Here is a 20271-nt window from a genome sequence, read left to right on the forward strand (position 1 = left end):
AAGAGCCAATTCACTGGCATCTCGACTGTGTAGAATCAATGTTGAGCGCGAGTGCTGCAAAGGCAGCTGCGGGGCATTGCAGATGGCCCCACTTTACCTGCCAAGCAGAGCAGACCAGTGCCAGGGTTAGGGGTCCTATCGGTTTATCCACCCAAAAAAAACACGTGACGGGCTCACAAATCGGTAGGGTTTTCGGTCCACACCAAAAATTATCGCGAAAGGCCTGTCTAATTCCAGTCCCGCCTTGTGTCCTCGAAATCTCGACTCCCCAACGACAAGTCGCATTTCCGCAACCAGACATTCGCAATGGCCAAACTATCGTGAGTACTGTCCTCGCCATCGCCATTTGTGTAATTTTCGCCGACGAATCACTCGAATCGCATGCCTCGCCGCCAAAGTTGGATCTGGAACTCGCTGGGAGGAGGGGAAAGTTGTGGGGGGAAGTTGGCAAGTAGCTTGCGAAAAAGAGCTGGGGAATGATGTGCAGGACAACAACTTTGGCGATCGGCGGCTGCGATTCGAGATGATGGCTTCAAGCAAGAGCCAAATCACTTCGTTCAAAGATTTTGGCTGACAGAGTGCAACCAGCCGCGGTGCCCCTGGTGGCAAGCTTAAGATGACCCTCGGTCTTCCCGTGTATGTTCGATCTCCTGAACCGACGACTTCGACCGACGTTTCTCCAACGCGATCACAAATGCCGAACGGAACGAAAGAAGGAATATGGGCGCTGACAGGGAAATAGTGGTGCCATCATGAACTGCGCCGACAACTCTGGTGCTCGCAACCTTTACATCATCTCCGTCAAGGGTATTGGTGCCCGTCTCAACAGACTGCCCGCTGGTGGTGTTGGTGACATGGTCATGGCCACCGTCAAGAAGGGAAAGCCCGAGCTCCGCAAGAAAGTTCACCCCGCCGTCATCGTCCGCCAGGCCAAGCCCTGGAAGCGCTTCGATGGTGTCTTCCTCTATTTCGAGGACAACGCTGGTGTCGTACGTATCCCCGATCCATAACACAGGGCTGAGTGGAAGACTTGAAAGGAGAGAGGCTAACAGTGCCACAGATCGTCAACCCCAAGGGTGAGATGAAGGGCTCTGCCATCACCGGCCCCGTCGGTAAGGAGGCTGCCGAGCTCTGGCCCCGTATTGCCAGCAACTCCGGTGTTGTCATGTAAAGGGTTTATTCGGGCGAAGTTGATTTTGGGCATTGCGGAATTTCGACGAACACAAGATTCTGGAACCTGGGAACTTGCGGATCCCCCTCCCCCCCGAAGACGGCGGAGGACAGGAATCCGTGACACAAAAGGCCATAAAAGGCTTGGGCTGGATCGGGAAGGCTTTGCATTTCTGGTGAGGCGTGCTAGGGAGTCATACCACAACTGCATGATACAGGTCAATTCAGAATCAGTTCTCGATTCCATTTGCGGGATGGCGCATCTTTTCGGGGATACTCGGGTTCTTTATACATTTTTTTTCTACTGATATGCTGCAGTTGATGCTGTGTTATATGCTTTTCCGTCGTTTCATTGTGTTTGTCACTTCAACACCGACCCATCTCTATTTATTTACATTCGTCCGTCCATCGATCACGTCCTCAACCACTGGAGCAAGGCGGCATGGAACCGATCAGGTGCCTGGATCTGTGGCGCGTGTCCCAGGTCTTCAAACTCGACCAGCGTGCAATTGGGCATCCTGTTGGCTGTTTCCTTTCCAATAAGCTCATACCTTCCCAACTTCTCCTTCACATCAGGAGGCGACCACTGCTTCCCGATGGCCGTTGTGTCCTTGGTCCCAACCATCAACAGTGTCTTTGATCGGACACGAGGGAACTCGTAAAAGACCGGCTGGGTCAGCACCATGTCCACCACCCTCGCCTGACCCTCGACAAAGTTTTGGGCTTCGGTGCCAGCGTAGATCTGAGCCAACATCATCGCCCACACATTGTACTCGGGCGCCCAAGCCCCGAGGTAGTAGGTGCTCTGCTCGTACCCCTTTATTGACATGTAGTTTGACGTCTGTTCCGTCTTGAGAGTAACAGAAAGATCAGGGTATGGTACCCCAAGTTCGAGGTACGGCTCTAGCCCGATGGGATTGACGAGAACAAGGCTGGAGACCAGGTCTGGGTAGAGAAGGGAGAAGCGGGTGGCTAGCATGCCACCCAGGGAGTGGCCTACCACTGTTATGCCATTGTTGCTGGGGTCTGTCAGGTCCAGGGCTGACAAGAGGGAGTAGGTGTTGAGGGCTAGTTGGTGGAGGGAGTACTGATAGAGGGTGCCGGGCTTGGAGGACTTGCAGAAGCCGATTTGGTCGGGGATGATGACGCGGTACCCGGCCTTTTGGAGGGTCGCGGCGGTGGTGGACCAGGTGATGGAGCAAAAGTTTTTGCCGTGGAGCAAGAGGGCGATTTTGGGCTTGGGGTTGGGCTTTTTGCGGGTGTAACGGACGTGTTGTGGCTTGGTGTTTGCGGTAGGGGCGACGATGGGGGGAAGGTCGATGAAGGCCATCCCTAGGGGCAGACCCTGAGAGCCGAAATGGAAGAGTTGGAAGGGGTGGGGGTATGTAAAGTTGGAACCATTGAGGTCGGTTGGGAAGGGGCCATTGTCGATGGTCGTGTTGTTGGTCGCCGTCTTGCTTTGGCTCGCGATGGCTGCTACGGCTGATGCTGCCAAGATGAGGGCGAGGAACAACATCTTCACTTTCGGAGTTGCGCGAGACAACTGCACAGTGGTAGAGCCCAAGTTGGAGACCACTGTTTCCCCAAGGTAACTTTGTTGCGGTGACCTTCCAGGGTGGTATTTTGTTGGTAGTCGTGATCAGCCTGGCACACCAGATCATCGCTGGGGTCAGCCAAAAGGCTGTCGTGTAGCATCTTTTAAGATGCTCCAGCCCAAGACACTGGAATATTTGCCCCTGAATCCCACTTCACGAAAATCAGTGGGCACCAAAAGAATCTCATGTTGACATGCTTTTTCTTTTACGCTCATGACAACGACAGGGAAACAAGTTAAGGGGATCAGGGATGAATACAGTCATGACGGTGGGATATCAGTGGTTTATTTCTTGTCCCAGAAGCAATATCGGAACCCGGCCAAGCGGATGGCCGTGATATTGAGGTGGTGCGATAACTCGCCCTTGCATCAAAGATCAACGCTGCATGGCGGTCACCCGATTCGGAGTTTCCTCGACCGTAGGTGAGACATGTACGGCTGAACTTTCCTCCCTTCAACACCCAGCACAGATCTGTAGTATCTACGCAGATTTGAAGTAACATCCATGGATCTTGCTTTTTAATCGCTCCTTGGGTGTTGGATAAATATGTCCAGCATGAAAAGGCTGCCTGCCAAGCCCGAGAAAGAAACAACAAACCCTCCTAAACGGCAGGTTTAGGTCCATTCACGCTCCAGCTTCGCTTATCTGTTTCGGCATCCGGGGGCGCCATGATCGGCGCTGTCTGCTTGCCTCGAGGGGCCTGCCAAAATCCTTTAGCGCCACAGAAGCCTCTGGCCACTGGGAAGATCTCGGTGTGAGCACGGCAGGCTCCAGATTTCCAGAGGGTGAACTGAACAAGACGGGAAATTCCATGCCCATCCCAAGGCGGCACCCGTGTCTTGGTGTCCAGGTTCCTCCCTTCCAAGAATGTAGGTATCGGGGCTCTGTTGGGTAAAGACGGGCGATGTCTTGGTAGACACCACCATGATCACAGGTGGTTCTCTGTTGATATAATTAGGTCACATCCAGACCACTGTTGGGTGTCAGTTCGTGTGTTCTGGTTTGTTTCCTGAGGACGGTTCTGAGGTCACCATGGCCTCCGGGAACATGCCTGATGAAAACAGGGCATACCAAATCGAGGCCCCTTGCATCGTCTTCTTCGTCCTAGCGCCAATCTTTGTCGGCGTTCGCCTTTGGGCGCGCATCAAGCTGAGAGGATGGTCTGGACTAGGCCTGGATGACTGGACTATTGTTGTTTCAACGGTATGCTAGACGCCACCCCTGATTTCAACTAGCAAGCTAACTGTTAAAGATATTCGCAACTGTCGTATCGGCATTGATGGTAGCATCATGTGCCCACGGCTTTGGTCAGCACATTGCCAACCTTACCAAGCCCAACAGGCTGATGACACTAAAAGTATAGGTCTTTTCTGTTCTTGTATGACCTCGTTAACCAACCTATCTAACCTCCCTCAGCTGTTCTACGTCGCTCAAGCATTTTACAAGCTCACCATCAACCTCACCAAAGCCTCGATTCTCCTCCTCTACCTCCGTATCTTCCCCAAACAATGGTTTCGCAAAACATGCCTTGTTCTTCTAGCCGTCATTCTTCTCTACATGGTCGGAACAACTGCCTCTTCGATATGGCAATGCAACCCGATTCCGAGAGCTTGGGATAAGTCCATCGCCGGCACCTGCATCAGCATCACGGCAAACTGGTACGCCAACGCCGCGTTCTCGATCACGACCGACCTGGTCATCCTCGGGCTGCCCATGCATTCGATCTACACCTCTCATCTGCCGACAAGCCAGAAGCTGGCATTGATGGGTGTTTTCGCGCTTGGTCTATTCACGACAATAACCTCGATTCTACGGATGACAACGCTCAATTTTTCGTCAACCAGCCCAGACATCACCTGTACGTATCTCTAACTTGTATCTGACCGAAACCATGAGCTGACTATTGTCAAAAAGTCGACATCGACTCTTCCATCTGGACCATGATCGAGCAAAACCTCGCTATCATCTGCGCCTGTCTTCCCGTCTGCCGGCTTCCCCTGTCATACATACTCCCCTCGTACTTTTCCACCTCTACCTCGCCATCATATTCGTCTTCGATGCCCGCCATCAAGATGAAGCCGAGGATACACATCGGTGGCTCGTCAAGCTCGACTCAGGAGTTCAACGGGCATATCTCGGATGCCGAGGGAGGTTATGAAAAGAGGAGATATGGACAATACGGGATTGAAAAGGGGGTGATTGAGACGTCTGTTGGGGTCGTCATGCCGCCTGCTACACCTGTTACTGCTGGCAGGCCGGATACGTCGGGGAGTAGGAGAACCAAGGCTGAGGAGTGGGTGCAGCAGCAGAGACGGGAACATGAAAACTTGGGTAGACAAAGCTTTCATGGCTCGGTTCTTTCTGCTGGGAGGAGTGGCCACAGTACGGGCGAGGAGGGGGATAGACAGAGCGAAGGGGCGATTCGGATGGTGAGGAACTATGGTGTTTTGTCTGATGGGAGGGAGGTAGAGCCGCATGCACAGGTAAGATGACCATCGAACTCAGGGTTTGAGGAGTCTGAGGGGTGGGTTTGACGCGGTATATGTTCCTAATGATATCTACATACCTATCCATACTCATAATGACAGGCCAATCGTCTCCATGATCCAGGCGAGAATGGCATGGTTAGAAATTCAATTTTATCATGGGAAAGCCAGAAACAGGTACAAACCCGTGGCAAACGCTGTTCCTATCACCTATGGAAAGAAGCAAATTGTGGCCGTAAGTGTTCATAAATTGACAACGCTATATATGCAAACAAAAGAAATATGCCAGCAGTATGCTCAGTCCACGATGCCAACCTTTTTATCCGTTCCCAATGCCCGCTACCCCGACCATGCGCCGAATCCTGTGCTGTTGGACCCTGTGAAAACCCCCCCAAAAACGAAAGCAAGAAATCGCTACACCCGTCCGCCTATTCCGCTTGATCACTCGTCTGTGCCGCTTGCCAAAGCAAACTGCTCATGCTAAGCTCCAGCACACCCTTGTTCTTCCTGACCATCTTGGCATTGACAGTCCGCATGTAATCCCTCTCCCATTTCTCCACAAACGTCACAGTCTCAAAGGCCTTGATTTCTGCTGTCGGCTTCAACATGAAGCCCTTCCCTTCCTGACCCTCTGCCTCCTCGTACTTCTCCGGATTTGTCACGTCAACCAGGACGCTCCTCCTCCCACCAGTGGCGATGACCTCGACACGCCCAGGGTCTACCCAGATATCTTTGGCAGTTTTGACCATGTCTTGCCCATCCTCGGCTACCTCGCCGGGCTGTGGAATGGCCTGAGGTTGAACCTGATCTACCCAGGCCCTTTTCGTTCCGCCGTCCACAATGACCCTGAGAACGAATCCGCACTTGAGATGCTTGTTCCAGAATGTCACCACCGCCAGCTGATAGAGCACCCTCGACTCCAGAGCGCCGACTCGCAACGTCCCAAACTCCTTGTTGTATTGCGCATGGCCCTTGCTCTGGATATCGATAACTTCATACCCTGGCGCGACGAGGTCGGGATACTTGAGCACCAAAATCTCCTCTATCGCCTTTGCCGCCTGTGGCCGATTTGCCGCTGTGTTGGGGATGTAAATATCACGCCGCTCAGCCTTTTCCAAGTCCGACACCGAGACCATGGTTGGCATTCTCGAGCGAGTCCGCACCATCACATTGGACGTCGCCGTCTGCGAGAGCAAGACCGCCAGTCGCCTTGAAGGGTCGTCCTCGGAGTGGCAGTTGAGCACGCCGAAATAGAGTTGCTGAGTCTGTGTTGCCGAGTTGCTTGCGCTGACGAGGTTGAATTTGACGTGCAGTCCCTTATTGGTCATGGCGTAGTCGGAGACAGGTTCTGTTGAAGGTGGCGATACAACAACCTTTTCCATCCCCTTAAAGTCGGCAGGTGATCTCGCCAGCACCGGCATGGTGCCCGAGAGGGCCTCGAAATCCAATTCATCCAACTCGGGTGTCGTCCGCGTTCGTTTTGAAGACTTGTCCTCTTTTCCTAGGGCGCCCCAGGCAAATATTGACTGATCGTCCGTCCGGCGGATGATCTCTTCCTGTAGCCTCAGGAAGGCCTTGTCATATCCCTCGCCATATATTATTGGCAGGTTGACGCCAAACAATCCAAGCAGACAATACGCCACATCCTCCGCTCTGGTCGTTTCTCTGCCCGCAGCCCACGCCATTCGCTGCGCAATGCTAGAGTTGTGAACCAGCTTCGGCTCCAACAAGACCACCTCCTCAATTCCTGTAATCTTCTCCACCGTCTTGACCAAACTAGACTTGGTCCCGAGCAATCGCCAGCCGTGGGCGTAAAACACAAGCTTTTTCGGCGCAACAAGCTCTTGAAGGGTCCAGCCCCGCGTGAACCATTTCGAGGCAGAAAAGTCATCCTTCCATGTTCGGTACCCAGAGGTGTAGCTGTCAAAGTGAACGTCGTCAAGATAGGCGTAGCAGACAGCCGCTTTTTGGTACCAGCCAAACATGGAGTTGATCGCCTCGGAAAGCTCGCTGCTGCTTCTCCTGTCAATGCAGACAGTGTCGATCCAGATGTACGAGTGGCCGTCTTTGGAAGCCTGGGTGCATGCATAGCTGAGTTTGGCGTATCCCGCCTTTTGTTGGACTGGGTGAATCTGCGGTTGTGGTGGTTTCATGGGAGGAGAAGGAGGCGGCAATGCTAACGGCGGTGACGATGATGGCGTCATGGTTGTGGAAGATGAGAAAGATCTGTGACTTTGGAGGTCGTCGTCGATTTCGGGCGATGGTGGTAGGGGCGAAAAGTAAGCAGACTGGCGCTGGAACCGGCTTGCATCACGATGCCCGCGAAGAGCCGTGAGCATGTTGGCCAGCATCATGAGCTTCATGACTTCGGTCTTTTCCAGCGGCAGCTCTGGTCGGGCGGCGGTGATGTAGCCATGGCTTGAGCCGAGTAGAGATGGTAATGAAGATGGTGGAGGTGTAGCTGGTCTGGGTTTTCGAAATGCGGAAAGGGACTCCAAATCCTGAAAGGTCACCTCCTCGGGACCCCAAGTGTGTGAAAATATGGCATAGGGAGGAATGCTGGGCTCAAAGAACTCCTCCACCTCGCGGGTGGTGACATTGAGCAGTCTCATTTTGGGTTTTGGGTGGTGTTCTTCCTGAGAGTTCATGTCAGACAAGAGCAGACGGAAAGTTGCAGGTCGACATTTGTTTCGACTTTTGTGAGTCTTATCATGATGGGCTCGAAGGGCCAAGAGACACTTGCAGTTAACCAGTGGGCCAATGAGACGTTGCAACGACGCTATGGGGAAAAGACCAATGGGAGCAACGCCCAAGTGTGCCATTGGGTCCGTCAGGCTCCAAATGTCCGATGTACTAGTGTGGAGACATCGTGGGCCCTCGTGGAGCGACTCGACCTCGACGAAAATGACGCCGTTGTCCAATTCGGATCTGGTTTGGGCACCAGCTGCTTGCATCACGTCTGCAAGTTGGCACCACCGAATGCCGGAGGATCATTGTTCCAAGACGAAGCTGTCCCCTGATGATGCCTGATATTGGACAATGGCCCAGGCCATTTCCTGTTGGAACTGGGAAACGAGGCGACCTCATGGGCATTTCCCGACTTGAATTGACAATGGACGTTTTGTGTTTCAACTTTGCTGCAGGTCATTGATGAGGGCCTCACGTGCTAGTCGTAGCGAACCAACGACTGCAGTAGCCCCTCCCTCCCCCACCCAACGACTGGTGAAGCATGCATCTTTTTCTTTCCCCGCACTTCAAGACCAGAACCAAGGCCATTCCCTGTCGGTATCAGCATACACAATGAGTCGATGGCATCAAGAGACTTGCATGTCACCTGATGTGGTGGTGACTGGTGGAACACACATCTACTGCATGATATGCAACCAAGCACCAGACATTGACAAGCTTGTTGCCGACCCTGGTCATCAGAATCCCACAGCACCTTTGATTCCGCCAGATGAGCCGTATGGCGCATACAACCTTTCATGGCCGCCGGGCATACCCTATAGAAGGACTGGGCAGCATATCACAAGGGAAGAACCAGTGGACCGAAATGAAGCAGAGAACAGCAACTCCTCAGAGGGCTTGGTCAGTAACATCCAAGTTAGGACCGCGTATAAGAAGGCATTGGGTCCGGATGAGTTCCGACTCATTTGCCTTCCAAGCACGGACGATGTGAATACACCTATTCATTTGACGCTCGAGACGTATGGCGATGTGCGCTATCCGGAATACGAGACTGTGTCGTATACATGGGGCGGAGAAGATGAAGACGGAACCCTTTGCAAGCCAGTCTTTGTTGGGCCTTACTGGGACGTGTTGCTGCAGACCAAAAATTGCTGGGAAATGCTGAGATTCCTCAGACCGCGGCGAGGTTATCGCTTGGTCTGGGTTGACGCCATCTGTATCAACCAGCTGGACTCGCTGGAGAGAGCAACACAGGTGGCGAAGATGAGATCGGTTTACAAAAACAGTCGACGAACGGTTGTTTATTTGGGCCCTGAAATCAGTCCTATCACCACACATGCCCACCCAGTCCGACTCTCAGCAAGAGAGGCAGTCACCTTGTCGCGAGGAGGGGAGACTGAGCTCATCGGCTTGGGCGGCAAAGTAAACTTGGGGCAGTTGCTTCTGTGTCGGTACTTTAGTCGCATCTGGGTAATTCAAGAACTTCTCCTGTCACGCCAAGTATCAATTCCAGTTCGCGATATGGAGATAGATTTTGACTCACTGAGCATCAATGCTATCCCCGGGCAGGCCGGCGAGGGCAGACGCCCAAGACAGCTCTGGGACAGTACGCCTGCGCCGTGGTTTCAATACTTATCCCAGGGAGGCTACTTACGTCATGGTCTCCTGGACTGGACACTGCTGACATCTTCGTCGACTGCTTCAGACACGCGTGACGAGTTGTTTAGCCTCCTGGGTCTAGTTCCTAACAACAATTTAACGCCAGATTACGGAATTTCCCGGATGCACGCGCAGATAGGAGTTGCCGCACACTCGCTGTTCCACCTTGGTTCCTTCGAAAACTTCTACATAGCTCCCACTCAGCAGAGAGAACGACCCGACAATTATCCATCTTGGGTGCCCTACCGAGCTCGAACAGGGGGAGCTGCACGAGTGTCATGGACATCCCAGGAACCAGAACGTGTTCTCCAGGAATTCTACGAGGCCCTGAAGCGCCACTTTGATAAGTCTTATTCAGGCCGTCATGCAATCTATCAGCCGGAAGAAGATAATGAATCAACCCTTTGGACGGCCGAAGCTACCATCGATGTAGACACAGCAGCCTTGACCCTTAAAGCGACGCATTTGGCGACATGTACGGATGTGCCTGTTGAGGTTCCTTTTACCAAGGAGAACCATTTCAGGTCACGTACTGAGAGGGAACCCGAATGGAAGGCCTTTGTGGTGCGGTCTAACGAGATGGAGATGTATCTTCTCTCAAACCGGAGCAGTGCCCTTGATAAAGTAGTTGAACCATTCGACCACATCTACTGGCTGCACAGGGATTATACAAAGGAAGAAACGCCAGGGTTCTTGATCCTGCGTCCCATAAAAGAACAAGAGGGGAAACGGTTTCGGTTGGTCGGCTTTTGTAGCCAGGTGTTGTTTGTCGAGGTCTTCGTTGCCGGACGGAAGACTGTCCCAAACAGGCAACCAAACAGGGCACGCAGTATCGCTATTCATTATCTTTCTTCCTCTAATCTTCAGAGAGGATTGAAGCGAGCTGTGGATGATGCTGTCGCCAAGTTTGGATGTTTAGAGGAATTGTTTCCAGGCGTAGTCACACCACAGGGTCAGCTGTGGAGTTACTTGGCCTTGATGAAGCTGGCCTCCTGGCCATCGGAGCCGTTCACTTTCTTTTCGGAATACCTGAGCCACCTTGACTCAAGATACGATGGCGTGGTTACCAAGGAAATGAGGAGACTCGAGGACGACCAGCACGAAGTCGAGATCCTTACCATCACCGTGCCATCCGCCGACATATCCAAGTTTGTGTTATCATGGGGATACTTGCGCCCTCCTTTCGTCAAGTTTCAGCAGCTACAATCACGGGAGGACCAAGATGTACCATGGGACGAAAGCAGAGTTGTTGTAGTGGAAACTCTCCAGGAAGATGATGTGCTGCGACTCCGGGCTGAACTGAGCGCCAAGGACCTGGCTGACCTGAGGAGAAGCGGGAAGCGTGACAGTTCGGGCCCCGGTGAGCAGCAAATCAGCAATGTAATTTCACCGGAGGCTCAGACTGTCTGGAAATACTTTCAAGAGCTGGAAAAGGCGCGCTGGGCGACAGGAGGAATGGGCATCCAGGAGATGGTCGGACTTGTTCAATCTGGCCAAGACACAAGTTCAATGGCTTGTCCTGAATGGCCAGCTGACATCGTGGATGCGTTTCAGGCCCAGGGCAACACTTTACAAATCACGATTGTGTAGGGTAAAGTATGCCAACTGGACTGAATCAGGCCTCGAAAATAGCTAATAAGCCTTAAAAGATAGTTGATAGGCTTGGACGAGTAGTAAAAAGGCCTGTTATTATTCTAAAAAGACATAGCCGTGACTGTGTAAGCCACCACCAAGGCACAAGGCGTAACACCTCATTGGTCGGGCTTATAAGAGGCTGCAAGCGCCCACACATGGCAATCGGACCCACAACAGGCTAGCACGGACAATATCCCTGACCATCACATGTCAAGCGTGCAAGCTCCCTCAGGTTCATCCAGAGAAGCAAGCTCAGTGTCGTGGTGATTCTGTTGTCTTGGCAGAGGAAGAACCCAGAATACCTATTCTCATTCAAACTTGAGCAACCGTCCCTTCTTAAAATCATGACACTGCCCGTGTACAATCAGGTGACTAAATGAGACCAGCTCTGGCAGCCTCCCCTCCACCCTCGGCCATCACGCTCTCTACCTTTTGCTTCCCCTTCATTATGCCAGCCCCCTCTCCTACACCCATGCGACGAGCGACATAGCGTTGCGCCACAACGCCTACCGACAAACTCAGCGCCTCTTCAAGCCACTCGGCAACCCATTCCCTCGGGTCAACCCCGCCGCTCTCGATAATGTCCCTGATATCATCCGGCACTCGTCCAAACTGCTCCTCAAACTCATCCTCGTCGCTCTCACCCGCTGAAGGCGCAACATCTAGCCACTTGATCCATTTTGCCGGGACCCCTTGGCTAACAGCCGAATACCGAATGTCGTGGACGGGATCGAAAATGTAAATGGCAAACACGACTTGGTCATGATTCTCTTCCTCCTCCTGGGCCATGCTGTCCTGCTTGGCCTTTTCTTCTCCCGCCGTGCCCGCAAACAGACCCTTGTCTCCCTTGACAGAAACAGCCTGGACACTGAGGAAGATATCCGACGAGCGCACAGGGTTGGATTCAGAGACGGGCTCCAAGGCTCTCTGGCGAGCTGTCTCAATCCCACCACGGGAGCTGAAGTAGTCGGTGGCGTATCCCTCCGCGTTGGCCCTGCACAGCTTGGAGCCTTCCACTAGTCCACCAACAATCCCCAAGTCTCTCCCAGGAGCATCCGTGACTCTCCACCATGGACCGTCGCGCCAGCCGGCAGTAGAGTGTTGCGCATTGGATGCGGCACCAGATTCTTGCCCACGCTGAATGACAAGCAGGTCCCCTCCTTCTACCTGAGCCATAACCCGGTTGAAGACTGCGTAGATGAGGGGGTCAAGTGACGGATAGCCGACTAGGTCGTGAGTAATGTGGATCAGGAGACGCTCGTGGGAGGAAATCGGCGGCGCAAGGGTGTGGAGGATTGTGGTGAGGGAGGGAAGGGCACGGTGACGAAGCTCATCGCCTGAACAGAAGCACACCTGTTAGTCTAGATCATAATCCCATTCCGTAAATATGGTACCACATACCTAGGCCGCGCAGAGCACCGACATTTCCACGAACTTGATCGGCCCATTTGCGAGCCTCTTCATTCTGTTGAATCTCCTTGACAGCGGCTTCTGCTGTCTTCATCGCTGCCGTTGCGGTAGACAGCAAGCCACCCCACCAGCCACCACCGCCGCTCGATGCGGTGGCTGTCGCTTGAGGTTGCTCGAGCTTCTTCTCCACCTCGTCGGAGCTGGTGGCGCTGGGGGTGGCATGGTAGGAACCGGTACTCTCGGCTGACTTGCGAGCAGTGTCGGCGCGAGGAGGAGGGGTGTTGGTAGATGTGCGCTTCAGCGCCGGCGAAGCTTTCTGTACATTTTCGCGGATGCGAGGTGTGTGAGGTCGCGGTGCCTTCTCCTCGCCGAGTTGGGTTTCGAGCTCGGCCAGGGGGTCAAAGTCATCGGTCGCGGGGTCTGGCTTGCCCTTTGCAGGCAGCTTTGTCTTGGGGGCTTTAGTGGTGGCCGAATCAGCGCCGATATCCTTGAACAAGTCATCAATATCGTCGTCGGCAGCCTTTGCTTTGTGGGTGGTCATTTTGGCGGTGATGAGGTTGGTGTTCCGACTGTTTGCGACGCCGTGACGGACTGACGGTTTGAGTCGCGAGCTGCAAGTGGAGAAGTGCGAGCAGAACCGGGGGCTGCCCAACCTGAAAGAAGGTTGGATGGGATTGAATGTGGGGGTGTTAACTCAATAATGGGTTGGAAGTATGTAGTGCTATGATTAGTCGTTCTAAACAATCGTATCCGTATGGGCTGCAATACACGACCAGAAAGATAACAGTCGAGTCTCACGATGGCAGATTCGTAAACACAACGATGCATAAGCCAACCACCACAGCTTCTTCAGTGGAAATGCAAAGTGGTGTTGTTGCGTCACGGGCCAAAATGGCAGAGGTCAGGGGAGCCCAGGCATCAAATCAACGGCTAGCTCCACCGAGTGTTATGCAACAGCTGATTGGTTGGGCCGCAGTGCTGCAGTCCAAACAGGTTCTCAGCCGGCGGGTGATTGCCAGCTGTGGGAGTGGGGATAGCCGGGCGGCGCGGAGTGCCAGGGGCCTGGGCTTATTCGGGAACCTCCAGAAAATTGACGTGAGAAGAAATCTACATGCAAGGAGGAGCGTAACAAGACCAGCATCTGACGGCAGCTTGTGCCGATATCTCTCATCCGACATTTGTCCAGGGCTGTTCATGAGAAGAGAGTCACAAGCCCTGTTTCTGACGACATCCCTTGTCCTCTTGTTCTGTTCTGCTGCCTCTCACTTGGGGCAATTTGCGGGCGTGCAAGAGAGGGTTATTTACAAGCGACCAACCAGATCTGACCTTGACCCTGACACGTTGGATGCCCGCCTAGTGCCATCACTTTTTTCGCCTCACTCACACAACACTACTCTCACCACACCCTCTACACCGGCTTACACCGTCAGTCTCACCAGGGAAGCTCACCGTCTCGAGTCTAATTAACCAAGCTGTCCTGGTACGTGGATTGAATTACACGTTCCTCCTATCATGGACCGCGGTCGTGGAGGTGGTCGTGGGCGCGCGACCAAGAAGCAGCGTGCCGGTCTACCACCATCTCACCATCCATATCCGGAATCGCTTCATACGCCAGGCCCTTCATTTGTCTCTCCGGATGTTTCTCTTTTATCAAAAGTCCCCCAGTCAGCTCCCCAACGCGGGAACAAATCCAGGCCGGTAAATCAAACACCACATCGCGCCTCCTCACCCATGAGCATGCCAACTACAGCCACCACGTCAGCACACCACAGCTTTCGGGCATTCGCTCCAAAAACCGACAAGCCAGGTAGAAGCAACACTTTTCACTCGAGCTTCACCTTTGAGTCGCCAACCAATCATGGAATGGCACCCGAGGCTCCCATGGGCCGGAAGAGAGCCAAAACCTTTGAGACGGCCACCACGGCCAGCTTTGAGGGTGAAGACGAGGCACATTCAAAAGGTGGACACTCTCTTAGAAAGAGGACTCGTATTGACTACGCTCAAGTTCTCGACGATGAGATTGGCCTTGCTGCGGCGAGAAACGGTGCCGAGTTGCCCCCGAAAATGACGGCAGCTGCTCCCACTGTTGCCCGGCCACGCAAGAGAAAAGGCGCCCATTCACAAGATGATACGGACGATGAGGCCGATGATGTCTCGTCGACTACGAAGCGTCGACGAGCTGACAAGTCTCCTGCTGCCCCTCGCGCCGCATCGCGTCGCCGGAATACCGGCAAGAAACTGCCCACCGGAATGAGCGCCTACATCGATCAACCATCAGACAACGATGCCGTGCAAGACACGATTCTTGTTGGGGTTTCAATGGATGCGGATGAGGAATCGGAACAATCATCATATCGAGAATCGGATTCAGCACCTTCATCTCCAGAAGGAACTAACCCAGCAAGGCGACAAGACCAGCAGCCAGAGACGTCGAAGCAGAGAGACCCTGTAGCTGCGATCAATCAGCCGGCGATGACTGCACCAGAGAATGGAACGGGATTGAATTTACCTGCCGCTGAGGTGAATGGCCAAGTGAATTCAAACGGCATTGAATCGGCAATGGATCTCTCGTTGGACCATGTGCCCGAGACTGCTCCAAATTCTGCCCAACCACGAGGCCCCGTTCAACTTGAACAGAGTCGTCAAGAGCAGCACCATGAGGAGCAACACCACAACGCCCCTTCTTTCATTGAATTAAACGGGACCCATTTGAAACAACAACAACAACAACAACAACATCAGACAGAAAAGCTTGGCCCAGTTTCCCTCTTTCCAACTCCCGCCACAAAATCTCTTCAGCCTGCCACTGAAAACTCGGTAGCTTTGTCCCAGCTTTCCGAGTCTATTGCGCCAACGTCAACCGACAATACAGCTTTAAGACAAAGTTTTACCGCCGCAGAATCGCCAGTTTCCGAGGCGATCCCCCAGGAGCTGATGCCAGTTCAGAAACCAAAGCCCCAGGAATCACCAGCTGTGGAAAGTGCGCCTGGCCAATTTGACGGCGCTGTCGAGCTAGAGTCACGATCACCTCGCGAAGTCGATCCGCCGGAAGCGCAGTCGCTGTCGACCGCAACAATTGCCAGTCGGCCAGTCTTGCGCGCGCCCAAGCCCGTGGGACCTGCGCGCCTGCCAAGGTTGGAGCGCATCTACGAGGCCGAGACTCCTTTTGCCTCAGCGCTCAATCTCGAGCCATATGAGGACGAGGACGTCATCTTGCCCGGCCCATATACCGAATGGGTGTACGCTGAAGAAGCACCACCCACGCCAACACCAATGCCGACTCCGACACCGACTCCCATGCCCATGGATAACATCACGTCAGAGGTTACCTGGGATGTGACCAGGCCACTCAGGAGAAAGGACTTTGACAAGTTGCACCGGATAGAATCAAAGCGGCGCAAGGAACAAGGCCTCCCTCCAATCACTTTCCGAGATTTCAACAACGAATGTGCGCGGCTTCACCAAGCTGCCATCAAGGCCCAGTGTCGAGCTCAAGTCACGTCTACTCCCCAGCATCAAACGGCGCCGGGAGTTATAGTTAGCCCTTCCAGGAAGACACTACCAGATAGCGAAACTTTGGAGCCACAGTTGCCAACTGCTGCGCCGTCGCCAGCTGCGGAAGATGATGGTCAACTCGATGCTCAGTTCGATGGGATAGATGACCAGCAAGAAGCAGATGACGACCAAGAGCCAGATGAAAATGAAGCCCCGATACCAAATCGGCAGAGCAAGCGCGCAATGGATCCAATCGAGGTTACTAAGGACTATCCTCGTCAGTACCTTTTCCCTAAACTCCGGGACCCTGCCGAGTTTGCTGCACTGCTAGAGAACCCTGAGGAGCTGGATACGGAAACTCTGGTCAATTCGACTGCCGCCGCCGTCGAGGCCCTTCACTCTTATCAGCAGGAGTACCAAGAACTTAAAAGGATAATCGACGATGAGGAGAACTCCAAGAGACGACAAGCTAACGACAAGACCATTGCCAACTGGGAAAATCGCCAAAAGGATGACGAGCCGCTGCCGTGGCGTCGTCACTACGATGAGCCGATCAAGGGGCCTCCTCCCTTTGAGCTCCGAGGTGCACGGGCTCCTAAACCCTATGTTGACGACCCCGTTCTCGAATATCAGCGTGAGCAAGATCGCATCATGGCCCAGGCGTATGGCTTCAAGCACAATAACCATGTGTCCTTGATTGGCCGTCAGAATCCCGAGGAGCAGCGGTGGGAGGCGCCGGAAACAAGGCTCCGAGAGCGCAAGAGAACCGAGAAGGCTGCCGAATTGGCGGAAGACAATGTTGTTGAAGGGAAACGAACAAGGAGACCTCGTCAGATTGCCGACCAGAGCAAGGAAGCCAGCCGCGCAGGCACCCCAGCTCTCCCCGCCCCTCCCACAAGGCGTCCACGCAAAACAGCGACGGCAGCTGTCACCAACGGAGATGTCACTGAATCAACCGACCCGGCGCCCATCCCAGAGTCTGTGACAGAGTCTCCACGCAAGCAACGCGCTGCAGCAGCCGCAGCCCGTGCCAGACAAATCGCAGACGAGGAGTCGGCCTCTTCGGTTCCTCCCCAGGATAGCAGTCAGGGCGACGAAGACTATAATGCCACACAACCTGCCAAAGTTCGCAAGCGCGAAGCTGTGGATGCACCTTCGTCTGCACGCACATCAGAACCCGTCAAACCCGTAGCCAAGAGCAAGCGGTTTAGCAAGGCTCCAACTTCAGCACCCATGCCGCCGGCTCCCGAGACTATTATGCCTTCCTTCTACGGCCATCCATCTGCAGCCTCGGCCCAGCCCGAGTCCAGACCATCGACCGCATCCTCTGAACAATCCGATCGCACTGCTGAGACGACCGAGTCGACGTATTCTCTACGTGACAAGCGCAAGCGCAACTTTGTGCTTGAGAATGATCCCGAGCTCGAGGCTCGCCCGCAGAGACGCAAGGTTCCTCAAAAGTCACTGAATAACAATCCCGAACCGAACGTGAAGCCGACGGCTACCAAGAAACCACGTCAGCCTCGTCAAACTCCCCTTTCGCGTCCTCCACCGGAACCCACACCGGCTCCTCCCGTCGAGCAAGCGCCTCCTCAGTTTCCGATTGCGCCTCAGCAAGCTGCGCCCCCGCCCCCCCCAAGCGGAGGTTTGAAGGCACCCACCTTGATCTACAGCAGCCCTCCGGTGCCGCAACCAATTCCTGTGCTGGCTCCGGCGAAGCCATCTGGACAGCCACCGGGGCCGTTCTTGCATACCTTCAATTCGGCTCCTGCTTTCCAACACGGAATCCCCCCTCCACCTGCCGCTCCGCCGGCCATCAAGAAACCGATCACGAGGATCAAGCTCACCAACACGACTGGTCTTGTCAAGGGCAGGCCAATCGGCAAGGGCTCCCGTGGTGGCGGCAAGCCGGGCGGCTCCACGTTGAATGCAGAAGGCAAACTGCCAACCTTGACCGAGCTCCAGGCTGAGGCGCCAGAGAAGAGCTACTCGGAAATGAGCAAAAGTGAAAAGATGAGCTACTCGATGAGAAGTGAGTTTTTACCCCCCCCTCAACAACATGTTGTTTTCGGTATGCTAACAAATGACACAGGACGTTGGGCTTCGGGAGAGATGCAAGGCGCGGTCGAAAAACGCCGGACGACCCTCGCCAACAAGAAGGCGGAGAAAGCGACTGGCCGGCCTGGTGAAGATTCGGCTCCTGGATCGGCCAATCACTCGGGAGCGAGCACACCCCAACCGCAGCCCCAAATGCTGCCGCAGCCACCGCAAGTTCAGGCTCTGCCACCAGTCCAGCATCAGATTCCAGCACATCAACCACCGATGGGCATGATGATGGGCTCAGGGCCTCTTGCGTTGCCTGGAGGCCCTCCGCCCCCGCCTGCTCCTCATGGTCCACCGGTCCTTGTGCAGCCGAGAACTCTGCAGCCTCCGCCTGCCATGCAACAACCTCAGCCTTGGGGTCCGCCGTCTATCATGCCAGGACAAGCAGGGCAAATGGTATTTTCCTTCCCTCCACCACCTCATCAGTTCCACGGTCATCCGGGACATCCAGGGCATTCTGGACCCATGAACTAAATCGTAGGAGATGAAAAGATCGATCTCTTGTTGTCAATTGGAGGAAAGGAACTGTTGATGGGAGGAAAGTATGTTGATTTACACGAGAGAGGAAACACCAGTCGTGTGGAGTGTTTGGACGGAATGGCGTCATCCTTTGTAGCGGTCTGGTGTCAAAGGCCGCGTTTTCCGTTACAAGAAGGAGCGGGTGAAGAGAGTTAAAGATCTCAGTTTTTTTCAGTTGTTCGGGTCAAAGCAGTCATTTTCCAATCTCATGGGAGAAGAGGAACTTGATGGGGATGGATGGATCTGGGGCGGTAGGTTTGGCATGGCAGCATACAGCATGGGCGGCAAAAGCGATGTGTATTTTTGCATTAGCATTTTCACTGCACTGCAGAGCGTGGTCTGGGATTTGCATTCGGCAATCGGGACATGGCATCAAGGTCGGGTACACTGCGTTAACAGCATCGATGGCAGCAGGTAGCAATACTAGACTACATTGCTGCCTCTCTAATTGTCTTGGTCATCTTCCAGGACAGTCTCGAATGCCTTGGGTATCCTCATAAAGTCACTCTTGTCCCTCTGAATTGCCACATCCGGTCTCACCAAGCTCAACCACTTTCCATCACCAGGATGCAGCCCCTCGCCCAAGTCCTTGTACACCTGCACGCTCACCAGCGTCTTGTCCCCAATTAGTCTGATCCTCATGACGGTCTCGGTGTAGCACTTCCCGCAAAACAAACCCTCAATTTTCTTTTCCTCCTCCTCACTCTTCCACTCGTGCTTCTTCTCCGCTCCCTCCGAGTCAGTGGTAGTGAAATTCACAGCCGAGTACCGCACGTGGTTCTTCCCTTCCCCTTTGACGCTCGTAAACTTGATGTGGGTGTGCAAGCAGGGTTTAAAGTCCCTGTACCCGGAGCCGATGAGGCCGTTCTTGACGACGGCGTGCCCGTGGGTGGTGGCCTCTGTCCAGCCGCCTAGGTCGGTCTGCAGGATGAAGGCGAGGGCGAACTCGAGGTAGAGGGTTTTTTGGGCGGTGATGAGGGGGGTTAGGACCCAAGATAGGGAAGGGTTGGAGCCAGTGGTGGCTGCGCAGGCGAGGGTGCCTAAGTCTTCGGAGGGGTTGAGGGTGTTGGTGCGGTGTTTTCTGAGGAGCTCGTAGAGGTGGTAGAAGGAGATGGAGAGGGGGAGGGATTTGTGGATTGGGGGGAGGGTGGTTAGGCAGCCCAGGGAGGGGTCTTTGCTGAGGGTGGACCAAATCTCGTGGAAGGCGTAGGAGGAAGGGAAGGGGTCGGTGGGGGGTTGATTGCTGGAGGGTTTGGTCTTTGAGCCGCTGGGGAGGAGGGACGAGTCAAAGAGAATGGGGTTGCGGGCCGGGTTGTGTTTGTTGCAGCCGTCGTTGGGACCGTGGACACAAGGGAGGTTGCCTTGCCATGTTTCAGAGTCGGGAAGAAGGGTGATCTCCTGGGAGAGAGAGGGAGGTGGTGGGAGGGGAGATTCCTTGTGACGGAAGAAGGATTTGAGTTTGTTCATGTTGAGTGGAAGGATCAAGAACAACGCTGTTGACCTGAAGAAGG

General features: G+C 54.1%; 8 protein-coding genes across 8 annotated transcripts; 4 read left to right on the plus strand and 4 right to left on the minus strand.

The window, feature by feature from the left end:
- The first annotated feature begins 72 nt into the window (after nucleotides 1-72).
- On the plus strand, nucleotides 73-1372 carry RPL23A (60S ribosomal protein L23A). The gene is made up of 5 exons (XM_062884438.1): nucleotides 73-125; nucleotides 188-320; nucleotides 589-636; nucleotides 743-989; nucleotides 1061-1372. The coding sequence occupies exons 2-5, from the start codon at nucleotides 307-309 to the stop codon at nucleotides 1169-1171; spliced, it is 420 nt and encodes a 139-aa protein (XP_062747227.1). The 5' UTR covers nucleotides 73-125; nucleotides 188-306; the 3' UTR covers nucleotides 1172-1372.
- A 210-nt stretch (nucleotides 1373-1582) lies between these two features.
- Nucleotides 1583-2686, minus strand: QC762_100600 (uncharacterized protein; the record flags this gene model as incomplete). The annotated part of the gene is made up of 1 exon (XM_062884437.1): nucleotides 1583-2686. One exon carries the CDS (start codon nucleotides 2684-2686, stop codon nucleotides 1583-1585), a length of 1104 nt encoding a protein of 367 aa, XP_062747228.1.
- Nucleotides 2687-3276: 590 nt separating this feature from the next.
- QC762_100590 (uncharacterized protein) lies at nucleotides 3277-5464 on the plus strand. The gene is made up of 4 exons (XM_062884436.1): nucleotides 3277-3968; nucleotides 4018-4122; nucleotides 4182-4623; nucleotides 4680-5464. Exons 1-4 carry the CDS (start codon nucleotides 3798-3800, stop codon nucleotides 5255-5257), a joined length of 1296 nt encoding a protein of 431 aa, XP_062747229.1. The 5' UTR covers nucleotides 3277-3797; the 3' UTR covers nucleotides 5258-5464.
- A 215-nt stretch (nucleotides 5465-5679) lies between these two features.
- On the minus strand, nucleotides 5680-8205 carry QC762_100580 (uncharacterized protein; the record flags this gene model as incomplete). Its single annotated transcript, XM_062884435.1, has 1 exon — nucleotides 5680-8205. The coding sequence occupies one exon, from the start codon at nucleotides 8203-8205 to the stop codon at nucleotides 5680-5682; it is 2526 nt and encodes an 841-aa protein (XP_062747230.1).
- On the plus strand, nucleotides 7959-11188 carry QC762_100570 (uncharacterized protein; the record flags this gene model as incomplete). Its single annotated transcript, XM_062884434.1, has 2 exons — nucleotides 7959-9409; nucleotides 9659-11188. The coding sequence occupies exons 1-2, from the start codon at nucleotides 8402-8404 to the stop codon at nucleotides 11186-11188; spliced, it is 2538 nt and encodes an 845-aa protein (XP_062747231.1). The 5' UTR covers nucleotides 7959-8401.
- Nucleotides 11189-11471: 283 nt separating this feature from the next.
- On the minus strand, nucleotides 11472-13818 carry QC762_100560 (uncharacterized protein). Its single transcript, XM_062884433.1, has 2 exons — nucleotides 12635-13818; nucleotides 11472-12570 (listed from the first exon to the last, which is right to left on the minus strand). Exons 1-2 carry the CDS (start codon nucleotides 13182-13184, stop codon nucleotides 11606-11608), a joined length of 1515 nt encoding a protein of 504 aa, XP_062747232.1. The 5' UTR covers nucleotides 13185-13818; the 3' UTR covers nucleotides 11472-11605.
- QC762_100550 (uncharacterized protein) lies at nucleotides 13761-19336 on the plus strand. The gene is made up of 2 exons (XM_062884432.1): nucleotides 13761-18170; nucleotides 18231-19336. Exons 1-2 carry the CDS (start codon nucleotides 14156-14158, stop codon nucleotides 18713-18715), a joined length of 4500 nt encoding a protein of 1499 aa, XP_062747233.1. The 5' UTR covers nucleotides 13761-14155; the 3' UTR covers nucleotides 18716-19336.
- Nucleotides 19205-20227, minus strand: QC762_100540 (uncharacterized protein; the record flags this gene model as incomplete). Its single annotated transcript, XM_062884429.1, has 1 exon — nucleotides 19205-20227. One exon carries the CDS (start codon nucleotides 20225-20227, stop codon nucleotides 19205-19207), a length of 1023 nt encoding a protein of 340 aa, XP_062747234.1.
- Between the last annotated feature and the right edge of the window lie 44 nt (nucleotides 20228-20271).

Source organism: Podospora pseudocomata, assembly GCF_035222375.1.
Source record: "Podospora pseudocomata strain CBS 415.72m chromosome 1 map unlocalized CBS415.72m_1.2, whole genome shotgun sequence".
Classification (NCBI taxonomy): domain Eukaryota; kingdom Fungi; phylum Ascomycota; class Sordariomycetes; order Sordariales; family Podosporaceae; genus Podospora; species Podospora pseudocomata.